The 11,830-nt window shown below is 63.9% G+C and overlaps 2 protein-coding genes across 3 annotated transcripts; both read right to left on the reverse strand.

The window, feature by feature from the left end:
* Positions 1-515: 515 nt before the first annotated feature.
* DOHH (deoxyhypusine hydroxylase) lies at positions 516-7,110 on the reverse strand. Its single transcript, XM_074928292.1, has 6 exons — positions 7,041-7,110; positions 6,313-6,659; positions 5,860-5,936; positions 5,432-5,669; positions 1,099-4,561; positions 516-950 (listed from the first exon to the last, which is right to left on the reverse strand). Exons 2-5 carry the CDS (start codon positions 6,584-6,586, stop codon positions 4,245-4,247), a joined length of 906 nt encoding a protein of 301 aa, XP_074784393.1. The 5' UTR covers positions 6,587-6,659; positions 7,041-7,110; the 3' UTR covers positions 516-950; positions 1,099-4,244.
* A 532-nt stretch (positions 7,111-7,642) lies between these two features.
* LOC141970977 (uncharacterized) lies at positions 7,643-10,852 on the reverse strand. 2 transcript variants are annotated; one of them, XM_074927992.1, is made up of 2 exons: positions 10,640-10,852; positions 7,643-9,513 (listed from the first exon to the last, which is right to left on the reverse strand). In XM_074927992.1, the coding sequence occupies exons 1-2, from the start codon at positions 10,814-10,816 to the stop codon at positions 8,395-8,397; spliced, it is 1,296 nt and encodes a 431-aa protein (XP_074784093.1). In that variant the 5' UTR covers positions 10,817-10,852; the 3' UTR covers positions 7,643-8,394. The 2 variants fall into 2 exon arrangements, with proteins under 2 accessions (XP_074784093.1, XP_074784094.1); XM_074927993.1 differs by lacking the exon at positions 10,640-10,852 and adding an exon at positions 10,411-10,518.
* Positions 10,853-11,830: the final 978 nt, after the last annotated feature.

Consider the following 11,830-nt stretch of genomic DNA (forward strand, 5'->3'; position numbering starts at 1 on the left):
AGTGCCCCCACCCAGAACCCAAGTGGTGCCCATGGGTGCTTTTCCCCCCACAGCTGGCTGTGGGTGTCACAGAGCTCTGCCCCGCTGCAGGGGGGCCATGGCCTGGCAGTGTCAAGGCACCAGGTGTCCATCAGGAGCAAATCCAACCTCAGCTGTTGGTCTGTCCCTTCCTGCACGTCAGCGCATGGTTGCACTGACATGGGTCTCCCCGTAGGCAAGTATGTGTGTGTGTGTGTGCGCGCGTGTGCATGTGCCCATGACTGTGCCCCCGGCCCCCACACGTGTCTGGGGTGTTCCCTCCTGCCAGGGGTTTGTACCCCCAAGCACCCACCCTTCCACACCCAGTTTTCCATGCATGTACACCCACATGTCTGTCCCTCCCTCCCCACACACGCGGGCCCAGGGGCCAGCACAGCTCCGCTGAGGGATGCTGCTGTCCCCAGAGGAAGGTCGAGGTGTCCCAGCCCTGCCACCTCCCTGTGCCCACACCTGGCTAAGGGGCAAGAGAGCGGGGCTGGAGCAGGCTGCTTTATTGGGGGTCAGCAAGAGCAGCCCCGAGAGAAGCGTGTGGGGTTGTGCTGAGGACGGGTGAAGCCACGTGCCAGCACCAGGCAGCATTACCCCTGCACCCCAGTCGGGGGCCAGGGTCCATGCTGTGACCTAGTGGCCAGGCATGGCTGAGAGGTCCTGGGGGTGGTGGGGCCAAGTTCCCCGGCTCTAGAAAAACCTTTTCTTGGGGGTGTCGGCAAAAGAGATGGAGCTGCGCGGGGCAGCGGTGAGCAGCCCCAGTGGGATGTCCATGCCAGGCAGGGCACTGGTGCCTTCACGCTCCGGTTTAACCTCTGCCAGCACCCTGTCCTCCTCCTCCTCCTCCAGCCACTCCACCTCCGGCACGGTCCCCTTAGCCATCACCACCTTCTCCTCCTCCGGCTTGGGCCCAAACGCCCAGTCTGTGGGGGCAGACACAGAGCCATCAGCAGCGCATCCCGCCACGGCAAAGCCTCCAGGTTTGGGGGACACCCCTTGCTCCCCACCCAGCCCCATAAGGAGCCCCAGAGCTCAGCCCCAGAGCTCAGCCCTGCTCTGGGTAGCACTCACCAGCAAAGTCGTGCATCAGGTCCTTGATGAGGTGCCCCATGATGGCGTATACCACCAGCAGCACCAGGGTGGCTCCCATCATCAGGTAAACGACATAGCGGGGCAGTCGGATGCTGTCCAGGGCGGGGGGCTTGTAGTCCACGTACAGCACCCCATCCTCCTCGGGGGGATACTGCAGCAAGTGCCGTGACCCCAACGCCTCCCCGGTGCCAGGGAGTGGGGTGCCCCCTGCCAGGGCCATTGCCAGCTCCCCCCACACCCAAAGCCTGTGCCACAGAGGGGGCTGCAGGGGAGAAGTGGCATTAGGGTCCGTGAAGCTCCTCGGTGGCAGCGGCTCACGGGGACAGCGGGGTTCCCATGCCCAGTGGCAGTGCCACTCGCCCTCCGTGCGACAGGGAGCCGCTCACCCGCTGCCACCAAAGGACAGAGCATCCACGGGAAGGAGCTTACCACCTGCTAATCCGGGCACAGCCCCGGCAGGCTCAGCCTGGGGGGTGACCAGCAGGCTCTGACATGGCTCAGGGTCCCAAGAATCTACCCCTCTGACAGCACCACAGGTACCTCCACCCCTCCAGATGTAGGGAATCCTCTGCAGCTGGAGAAAGCCCAAAGGCAAGGATGGGGAGGGACACCCTGAGGCCTCCCCCGCTCCCCTGTGCTTGGTTAAATCCCTCGGCATGTCCCAGATCCCCTGAGCAGATGGTGTGAAATCCTGGCAGCAGTGCCGTGTCCTGGAGGACACGGCGCCCTCCGAGCAGGGAGGGGATGGGCAGAGGGGATGGCCGCTGCAGCCCCATGCCGGGGGGAGGCCCCACGGGGTCCCGTTTGCTGCGCAGAGTCCGGCTGCAGCCAAGCGGCCCACAGCGAGGGGCTGTCACTGCCCAGAGCTTCGCCTCGGCTGCTGCGTGTGGCACCCTGGTGCCCAGTGTTGCTCCTCCGGCGTGGAGCAGCCTGCAGGGGGGTGCAGGGTCCAGGCATCACCCAAAAGCGATGTGCTCTGCACCAGAAGGGTGTGGGGTTTGGCCTCGACCAGCAGCAGCCTTGAAAAAAAAAAACCCTGAACGCTTCCCAGGGCGGGTGAGCCAGGGGAAGGATGAAGGTGCCCACAACGGCTCGGTGCCAAGTCAGGGCTCAACGCCCGAGTTCTCCTCCACCCAGGTCACCCCAGCAAGATCCTGGCTGCAAACACACCAGTTTTGTTCCAATTTTGGTTTAAAAGGCATTTGAGGGAGCGGAGGCAAATGCTGGCACAGAGAGATTTGCAAACAAGCCTGCATGGTCCGAGTGAAATACCTGTGAAAACGCTGAAGAACTGTGGAGAGGAAGGGCTGGAGCAGTCGGAGAGATAAGCAGGGACAAACCCAGGGGCAAACACCGGGGAGCCCGCAGGCAGCGTGCCCAAGCCCACACGCCAGCAAGGGCCAGGCGCGGAGCCGGCGGCTGCCTCACGTCGATAACATCGCAAGGGGGAATGGCACGTCCCCCCACCCCGCCCCACCGCCCGCAGGGGACACAGATGGGTGCAGAGACACCCTAAAGCTTGGCGGTGGGTGCTGGCTGGGTCCTGCCTGGGAGCCAGGGGCTACAGAGGATGACAGGAGGGCAAGAAGCCCCCTAACAGCTGCTGAAAGTGTGAAAACATCAGGTCTTTGTCTCCAGTGCTGAGGAACAGAGGATCGGTGGCCCTGCTCCTCTGCATCACACAAACCACTCCCCATCCACAGCAGCGGGGCATATGGGTCTGAGTTTCAGTAAGCATGTACAGACCAAAATAAATCATGTCTCCAGTAAAACCCCATTCCGTGGCACCCTGAACTGGGCCAGACTGGGCTGGGGCTCCCCGCTCTAGCTGCGTCCCCGAGCACCAGAGCCCCATGTATGCCGAGGTGGCTGCAGCAGCAGCTTTAGGGACTAAGAGGATTGAGCCTGGAAGCAACTCACAGGGAGACTTGGGTGAAGGGGAAAAGCCCTGTCAGGAGGATGCCAGTCCCCGGGGTGCAGTGGGATTCCACTGGCCCCTCCGCCAGGCAGCACCATGGGGGCTCCTGGGGCAGCCCATGGGCAAGGTCTGGCCCCCTCTCCAGACCTGCTAGGGAAGGGGGGGAAGAGGGGCTTACCCCATGACGTCCGGGACCCCACCCCATGTTCTCTGCTCCCATTACAGTTTGACTTGATCTTAAGTCTTTTCCAACCTAAATGATTCTGTTCTATGATTCTATCATGGCAGCCCCAGGGTTCCTTGCTGAGGCCCGACCCGGAGGAGCTGGGTGCATCCCACATCTGGGCAAGGGTTAAATCACAACTCAACTCACGCAGGAGCTCTCCCCCCCAGCTTTATTCCCTGGCAGCCCCCCGTGCCCACACTGAGCTGCCTGGGGGTTTGGGTGCTGGGTGACGGCAGCAGACACCAGCCTCAGCCCTCCCAGGTCTGGTTAAATGCAGGGGAAAGTCTGGACAGGCCCTGCCTCACCCTGTAAGCCCTAATGGCAGCGCCGTTCCCTGCAGAAAGCAGCAGTGCAGCCAAATCTTCCAAACTTTGCCATGAAACAACCCCCATCCCAGGGCAAAGGCTGCTGCAAGCACAGCCCTGGCCTGCCCTGACAGGAGAGGCCAAACCCACAGCAGCTCCTCCACCACAGAGGCAAGGAGGGACCCGACTCAGCACCAGTACGAAGGGTGATTTCAAGGCATCGCACTGCTACAACCTATGAGAGCGGGTGCCCAAAGCCAGCCCTGACCCCCTCAGCAGAGCTAAGGCAGGGAGAGGGGAGCTGTTTCACATTGAACCGCTGCAGCAGCACAAGCCCGGAGCAGCCCCAGGCCCTGCACAGCCACGACAGGCTCCGACGTGCAGAGCAGAGCCCACCAGATCCAAGCCCTGAGCCAGGCTGCAGGCAGACAGTGCTGATCCTGGCAGGGAAAAAGGGGCAGATCCAGGAAACAGGGGGTGGCGGGGCAGGGGGCAAGTAGCAGCTCAGCCTGGATTTGGAGGGAGAAAGTGGCTGTAATTGTGCCAGAGAGAAAATCCAGTTCCACCTCCACCACAGCAAGGCACAGATCCACATCAATGGAGGCAGCTGTGAAAATGCAGTGGGCCGGGGAGGGAGGCAGCCCACCCAGTCCGTGCCCCCCACCCAAGCCGTGGCTCAGGTGGAGGCCTGCAGCTTGCAGAGCCCATCGGCATACTGGAACTGGGTGCTGTTCTCATACTCGTACATATCCAGCGCCACCTCGCAGCTCTCCCGCACCACCCGTTCCTCGTCGTGGGCAAAGGCGCGCAGGGTCTCCAGGCAGGAGGGGCGGGCGATGGAGCCCAGGGCCTCGGCGCACTCGTGGCGCACCATGGGGCTCTCGGTGCGGCTGCGCAGCGCAGCCGTCAGCTGCGGGACACAGGCCTCATCCTGCATCTGGCCCAGCACGTACCCAATCTCATGGCGGAAGAGCGCGCTGCCGCAGCGCAGTCCTGCGGGGAGGAGGCGACAGTGAGCTGCCACTGCTCCCTGAGCGCCTGGGGAGGCTTGGAAAGAACCCCCCATCCAAAAGCTGGGGGACGCTGTGGGGGCTTTTGGGGAAGGGCTGTCCCACCCCGCTCCCCGACCCTGCACAGCCCCAGCAGCATAGGGACACACTCCCATGACGGCAACACCCTCAGATGCCACGGGGAGCCTGCGCTGCCCGTGGGACCCCTGTGCCACCAGGCCGAGGCAGACTGGCAGCACAGCCACAGCCTCGAGGCCTCCCGTGCCGCAGGACTGAGCAGCCATAGCAGGAGCTGACAGATCCCTGCACGCCTCGTCTCACAGTGCAGACGCGCCCTCAGCTCGTCCCAGGTGGCTGGAAAGCTGCCGCCTCCTTCCCTTGGGCTGGGGAGTGGGTCCAAATGGCTCCTGAGCTGTGCTCTGCCCCATCCCCACTCAGGAGACATTCACTCCCATCTCCAGAGCTATTCCCAAGCTGCAGGGTGAGGCTGGCAGCCTCTGACTTTCCAGAATGGGAGAGCAAGACCCCAACACCCTGGGGCAAAGTCCCACCTGGTCAGACCAGTTGGTCCCAAGCCAACATTACAGACTGTGCCCTCTCCCCCCCTCTACCCACGGAGAAAGGGGGCCTGGAGGACAGCAAGAGAGGTGTGAAATACCAGAAAGCACAAAGCACTTTGAGATGTGGCTTCTGCAAGCAAGCAGGGGGACACCAGCTCTAGAAACAAATGTGTGAAGAGCCTAAGAGGAGCCCTGCAGCTCTGGCAGCCCTGGATTTGGGAAGGGCCAATCCTGGATTAACCTATACAGATTTACAGCAAGGAGACTGCAGGCAGCCTCACACTGGCCCTTACCGTCTGCCAGCGCCAGCACAGCAGCCTGGCCCCCGAGGTTTCGCAGGGCAAACATGGCCCTGTAGCGGTCGAACAGCGTGTGGGACTCATCCAGGAGGGTTTCACGGAGTTTGGCGACATCCGTCTCCTCAGCAGGAGGAGCAGGATCCACAGAGAGGTAGGGGCTGGCACCCGGCTCCTGCTTGTTCTCCTGCAGCCACTCCAGCCTCTTCACTGCCAGCTGACACGTCTCTGCCACCTGCAGGGACAGGGACACAGCCCTGGCTGCGGGATAGAGCTCCCTGATGGCAGCTGGGCACCAGCACACAGCAGGATGCCACTCCTGGTGTTACTGTCCCCAGCCAAGGGCTTGCCGGGAGACCTGCCTCACTCTCTTGAAGCAGCAGCGCTGCACCCCACAGGAAATGACCCCCCTCAGCAAACCTCACCTCAACCACGGGATCACTCGAATAGCGTTTCAGAATATCCAGCACATCGGGATTCCCAATCGCACCCAGGGCTTCACCTGAAGGAAGGACATGGGAAGAAAGTGTCAGGATGTTATCAGGGACACCCTGCTGTGTCCTCCAGCAAAGCCTGGCCCTGCCCTGAAGTGGTGACACAGGCCTGACTCTGACCGATCCTAAATGAGCCAGCCTGGCAAATAAACATGGCAGGAGCGAGCCTGACCAGCAGGAAGGGAAAAGCTTGCCCAACCCGTCCAGTTGGGACTGGCTAGGGGATGTGGTGAGGTGGTTACATGTCTCAAGGTTTTCCAAGCCATGACGCCCAAGCTGGATCAGGCCATTATGGGGGGAAGCACCTGCAAGTCCCAGCTGCAGGCTGGACCCCTCTGCTGCACCCCTCTGCTGCACCCACAGCTACAGGAGCTGCTATCATACCTGCCTCGTGCCTGACCATGGGCTCCTGGCTGGTGTCCCCCAGCACTCGGATGAGCACAGGGATGGCCGCCTCATCCTGCATCTGGCCCAGGCAGTAGGCCAGCTCGTGCTTCAGCAGCGCAGAGCCATCCCCAAAGGCCTGGCTGATCCAGTCCACAGCCGCGCGGCCGCCCAGGTTACGCAGGGTGAAAAGGGCCCGAAACCGGGCGGGCAGGGGCTGGGCTGCGTCCACCAGCGTCTGGCCGATGGCCTCCACCTCCTCCTCTATCCCCATGGCTCCGGCAGAAGCTGGGGGGCAGGATCCGGTCGCACGCAGGCCTCGAGCGGGGCTTCTCCCAGTCACGCTCCTGCACACGGGGAAGGCAGTCAGGGGGGGCCCTGGGACCAGCTCCCCCCTCAAACACCGGTCCCTCAACCCCGGGGCAGAGAGTGCAGCGGCCCGGCAGCTGCCGCGGCGGTGAAAGGGGCGCCGCGGCGCAGCGGACGAGCCCCGGCCCGGTGCCGACAGACCGAGCAGAGCCAGACCCCGGGACCGCGCCTGACCCCACGGGAAGGGCCCGGCCTCGGCCTGACCGGATCCCCGGGACCGACACAGAGCCCCCGCCGCGACCACGCCAGCCCTGCCGCGTTCAACCGGGGACGCCGGCCCGGGCCGGGCCCTGACGTGGCGGAGGGAAAGACCCGAGTCGGGGAGGCCGGAGGCGCCCGGGGCCGGTCCCCACGCTCACCGTAGGCCGCCATGTTGCTCCCTCACGTGACCGCAGCAGCGCCTCCGCCAGGCACTTCCGGGTAGGGGAGGGCGGGGGACCGCGGGGCAGCGGCGGCGCATGCGCGGTGGCGGCGGCGCGCAGGCGCGGGGGGAGCGGGGCCTGCCCATGGCCGCCAGAGCCACCCCGAGGCCCTGCGCAGCCCTGGGGAGCCCCTTCCCGGGGACCGCGGACACGGCCCCGCCGCGGAGCTCGCCCCAAGCCGCCCCCCTTCTCCTGCCCCGCTGCGGCGAGGCGGCGGTAGCCGCCGTTCTCCCGGCGGCCCGGGCACCGCGTCCCCGCCCCGGGGCTCTGCCAGCTGCCTCCACCTGGGACAGCCCGGCCCTGCCGAGCCCCGCGGGCGGCAGGTCCCGGCCCCGTGAGGAGGGCGGCACAGCGGGACGTGTCTGTGCCGCTCCCCCCGCGCCCCCCCCCCGCCTACCACCTCCCAGCAAAGTGCTGATGGAGCTGCCGCTGCGCTGCGGCCCTGCCCTGGACCAGCAGAGTGCCACCGGGCTCCTGCCTGCAGCACGACGGTGGGAATAAACCACAGGCACTCGATTTCTCAGACGAGCCGGGGGCAGAGCTGCACGTTTCTACTCACGCTGCAGCCGGGCTGGGATCAGAGATCATAGGTGCCGGCAGAAAGAGCTGGTGGGTGCGATGGGGAGGGACCTCTGAGGCTGAGCCGTGGACCTTCAGAGCAAACCCCTCTGGAGAGGGGTGAGGAGGGACACCCGGCTGCGGCAGCCCAGCCCGCTTCCCCTGAGGGCAGCACGTGCTGCCAGGAGGTTGCAAATGCAATTTCATTGCAGGCTGGTGCCAGCCCTCTGCTCTGCCTTTTCCTTCCCTTCTCCTCCCAAGTATGTTTACGCAGCAAGTTTCATACCTTCGAGGGGATTTTGCCGCCTTATTTCCAGCCTCCTGCTGGTTTCGGCCTGATGGAGGGGCCTCAGGATAGAAACATGCTCCCAGGAAAGGGAGACCCAGGCAGCCCTCTCCCTCACCCAGCCCCAATCCCGACTTTACTCATGCAGCACACAACACACCACCAGACTGCTCAAATCCTGGAAGAGAGGAAGGGCACAAAATACATTCCACTGCCTGAAACCACTGTGGCAAAAACAGCGTCAGCATGACAAAGACACCCCCCTCCCCACCCCAGGAACAGCCACTGCAGCCAGCAGCCTTCCTCACTCTGCTGGCAGCCTTTGGCAGAGGTGACAGGGTGCAGTCCTTTGCTGAACAGCCCGGTACTGCTGGGCCAATGTTTGCCGGAGTCCATGGGAAGTCTGCGAGCAAGGATGCGCAGGGCTGCTTCTCCCCTCTGGCCCCGTCAGCCCTCCCCACAGCTCTCGAAGTACTGGCACATCAGCTCGCGCACTTGCTCGGCCCGGCTGTCCTCCATGGCAGCAGGCGCAGGCTGGCAGGGCTTAGGCAGCTCAGTCGGCTCGGTGCCCTCCAGCCACTCTTCATTGAAGGGGTTGTCATGGGCTTCGCAGACATTGTGCAGGATGCAGCAAGCAAGGACGAGGGTGGGCAGCAGCTCCAGGCTGCAGTCATCGCACTTGAGGAGGATCTGCCAGCGCGCCTTCAGGCGCAGGAAGGCATTCTCGATCACGCTGTGCGCCCGCTTCAGGCGGTAGTTGAACTGCAGCTGCCGCTGGGTGAGGTTCTCGTCCTCCTGGTAGGGCTTGAGGATCCAGTCTTGCAAGGGGTAGGTGGCATCACCCAGCAGCACGTACTTCTGTGCCTTCCCCATGAAGTGCTTGGGAGGGTTGGGGCACAGCCGGCCCTCCTTGGCCAGCACCCACAGGCTGGAGCTCTCCAGAACCGCACTGTTCTCCATGCTGCCGGGGAAGGCAGTGGAGACATCCCAGAACTGGCCCAGCCCATCCACGGTGGCCTGTGTCAGGATGGAGTGCCAGCCCTGGCCGTTGCAGTAGTCAGCGCTGAGGCGCAGGGGCGGGTGGATGGGGATGTGAAGACTGTCCAGGGCACCGATGCAATGCGGGAAGCCCCAGCGGGTGCGGAAGATGCGCACCATGTTCTCCAGCTCCTTCTCGTTGGGCAGCCGGAGGTAGACAGGCTTCAGCAGCAAGACAACAGCATAGCTCACCTCCCGGACACACGTCTGCACCGTGGAGGGCCCAACGCCGAAGAGCGGGCTGAGAGTCTGGTACTCCACGTTGGTGGCCAGGTGCCACAGGGCCACAGCCACCCTCTTCTCCAGGGGCAGGGTGGGGTGGAAGTGGGCACTGTGCGGAGCCAGCCCAGGCCGCAGCTGGTTGCAGATGTAGAAGAAGGTTTCCTTGGACATCCGAAACTTCTCCAGCCAGTCCTGGGGCCCAAACTCCTTGAGGACCACCCGCTCCCACCAGTCCACGCTCCTGACGCTGGGCCAGGCACGGGGGTAGAAGTAGCAGCTGGTTCTCCTCCGACGAGCGATCAGGAGCTGCAGCACGATGGGGAGACAAGGGGAGCATGAGACAGTGCTTCCCCTGGGACCCCCCCCTCTCTGAAGACCACCCTGCTCAAGTGACCTGCTCAAGGCAGGGAGGACACCCGGTGCCACGTGGCCAGTGGTCCCAACCAGCACTACCACTGGGTGAAATTTCCTGTTCCTGGGAAACCCCACTGCAAAAAACCCTTCAGGCAATAGTTGTGAAGATGTCCAGATGCTGCAGATGAGGAGCCTTCTAGAAAAGTCCCCTTTTGGGGTGGCCACTTATTCTGTGGGTTTATTTTTTAACGAGTATTAATTGCTTTCCTGCAACCAAGTGAACTGCGGACTTGGTCATGATTTGGAAGGTGCAGTGACCACCCACACTCCTGGCCCCTCTATGAAAATTCTGTTACTAAATTCATAAAAACATCTTTAAACTAAAAAGAGGCTTTTTTTCACCTTACTCGGCAACTGCCCAGGGAAGTGGGTTTCCCATGTTCCCCCCCCCAACCGCTTGTCCTTGCTGCCACGTGTACCCAGGCCCTTCATATCCCCCATCCTTTTTGTCCCCCACCTTTCATGTCACCCCCTCCTTCATGTCCTCAGCATCCCCAGTCCTTTGTGACTGGGTTCAAATCTTGTGTCCTTCAAGTGCCGTGTCCTTCAGGCCCCGCCATCCTTTGTGTCCTTGTCTTCGCGTCCCCCCTATCCCCCATGTTCCCTTTGTGACCTCTGTGTCCACCACGTGTCTTTTGTGTGCCCCATGTCCCGCACCCTTTGTGTCCCTGCGACCCGTGTCCTCCTCGTGACCTCTGTGTCCCCCCCATCCTTCCCGTCTCTGTACTTCGTGTCCTGCGCACCCCCCCCGTTCCCCGTTCTTTGTGTCCCCAGGGCCTGTGTACCCGCCGTGTCCTTTCCGTCCCACATCCTTCACGTCCGCGTGTCCGATGTCCCACAGGCCGCCTGTGTCCCTCATCCTTTGTGTCCCCGTGACGCGCGTGTCCTCCCGTGTCCCTCCTGACCTCCATCCCCCCCGTCCCCACGTCCCCTCCTTTACGTCCCCGCGTCCTTCCAGTCCGCCACCGATCGCGCCCCGTCCCCGGCGCACCCCCGCCTCCCTCCCCGCCCCGGTCACCGTCATGAGGCGTTTCTGCCGCTGGCTGTAGTAGTGCCGGAGCCAGGCGCGCCGCTGCGGCCCGTCCCAGGCCCCGGCTCCAGCCTCGGCTCCGGCTCCGGTCCCGGCCATGGCCCGCCGCCCGCCCGCCCGCCGCCGCGCCAGCGCGCACAGCAGCACCAGCAGCCGCTCCTGCATTTTCAAATCGGGAGCCGGGGCCGCCCTGGAAGTGATCGGCCGCGGGGTCACGGAGGGACCGGGGGGCGGGACGGGACGGGACGGGGCGGCACCGCCGCCTCCGGCCGCCACCGCGGCGCGGCCGGGCCCGGCGGGCACAGCGGGCACGGCGGCACAAGGGGCACCGGCCCGCCCCGCCGCCGCCCCGCACGGGGCCGCTCCGCCGGGCCCCGCGGCCCTCGAGCTCTCGGGTTGCGGGAGGGAGGCCGGCACCCGCCCACCCCCGTCAACACGCGGGCGTTTCATCTGCGGGGATCGGGCTCTGCGGGGGGGGAAGAACTTGCACCAGGAAAATAAAACCAAGAAAGTCAACAACAAAGGAGCAGTGCCCGTCCCCTGAGTGTCTCCCGGGAGCTGTGCCTGAGCTCCCCAAAGCCCGGTGGGTTTCTGGGCTGTGCCAGGGTGGGGGATATTGCACACCCCGAGGGGGTATTGCACACCCCGAGGTACCGTGGGACAAGAGGGAACGGGGGAATCCCGCCGGGGGGGCTGCTGGGGGTGCCTCGTGTCCCGACTCCAGGGTTTTTAAAAGGCCCTTCAGGTCCTCCTCAGGCCGCCGGTTATTCGCTGCTTCCTGTTGTTGTTGCGAAGAGCATACAAGGGAGCTTCAAAGAGACACTCAATTAATCACAGGAGACTGAGCTGAATTAATAACAGGGGAATCGCGTGCCTGCAGCTTGCTGCATTGCTGCAGTACGGCCGGGATCCGCGGGCGCAGGGCAGGCTGGCAGCGGGACACGGGCGCTGGGTTAGGAGAGCACCGGGGTGTCAGGGAGATGCGATACGTGGACATGGAATCCTCCGCCGCCTTTGAGCCACAATAAATGCAACGAGGCCCAGCAGAGCTGCCTCAGCAGGAGGGAAATGGGGGTGCACAGCGGGGAGGGTTTGCCGCTCAGGCTGAGGAATGGCTTGGGGGGAGCGAGTCCTGGCTGGCATCGGCCGCTGTGCGCAGGCCGCTGTGCTCAGGCCCCT

The sequence above is a fragment of the Athene noctua genome, chromosome 27 (genome assembly GCF_965140245.1).
Source record: "Athene noctua chromosome 27, bAthNoc1.hap1.1, whole genome shotgun sequence".
Lineage (NCBI taxonomy): Eukaryota > Metazoa > Chordata > Aves > Strigiformes > Strigidae > Athene > Athene noctua.

What these genes read in the sequence shown, in the direction of transcription:
- DOHH (XM_074928292.1), bottom strand. Translation starts at nt 6,586, where the DNA reads ATGGGGATAGAGGAGGAGGTGGAGGCCATCGGCCAGACGCTGGTGGAC. An exon ending in CGAGTGATCCCGTGGTTGAG is followed by an intron (nt 5,670 to 5,859) that starts GTGAGGTTTGCT and finishes CTGTCCCTGCAG; the next exon opens with GTGGCAGAGACGTGTCAGCT. An exon ending in TGTGCTGGCGCTGGCAGACG is followed by an intron (nt 4,562 to 5,431) that starts GTAAGGGCCAGT and finishes TCCTCCCCGCAG; the next exon opens with GACTGCGCTGCGGCAGCGCG.
- LOC141970977 (XM_074927992.1), bottom strand. Translation starts at nt 10,816, where the DNA reads ATGCAGGAGCGGCTGCTGGTGCTGCTGTGCGCGCTGGCGCGGCGGCGG. An exon ending in GGCAGAAACGCCTCATGACG is followed by an intron (nt 9,514 to 10,639) that starts GTGACCGGGGCG and finishes ATCGTGCTGCAG; the next exon opens with CTCCTGATCGCTCGTCGGAG.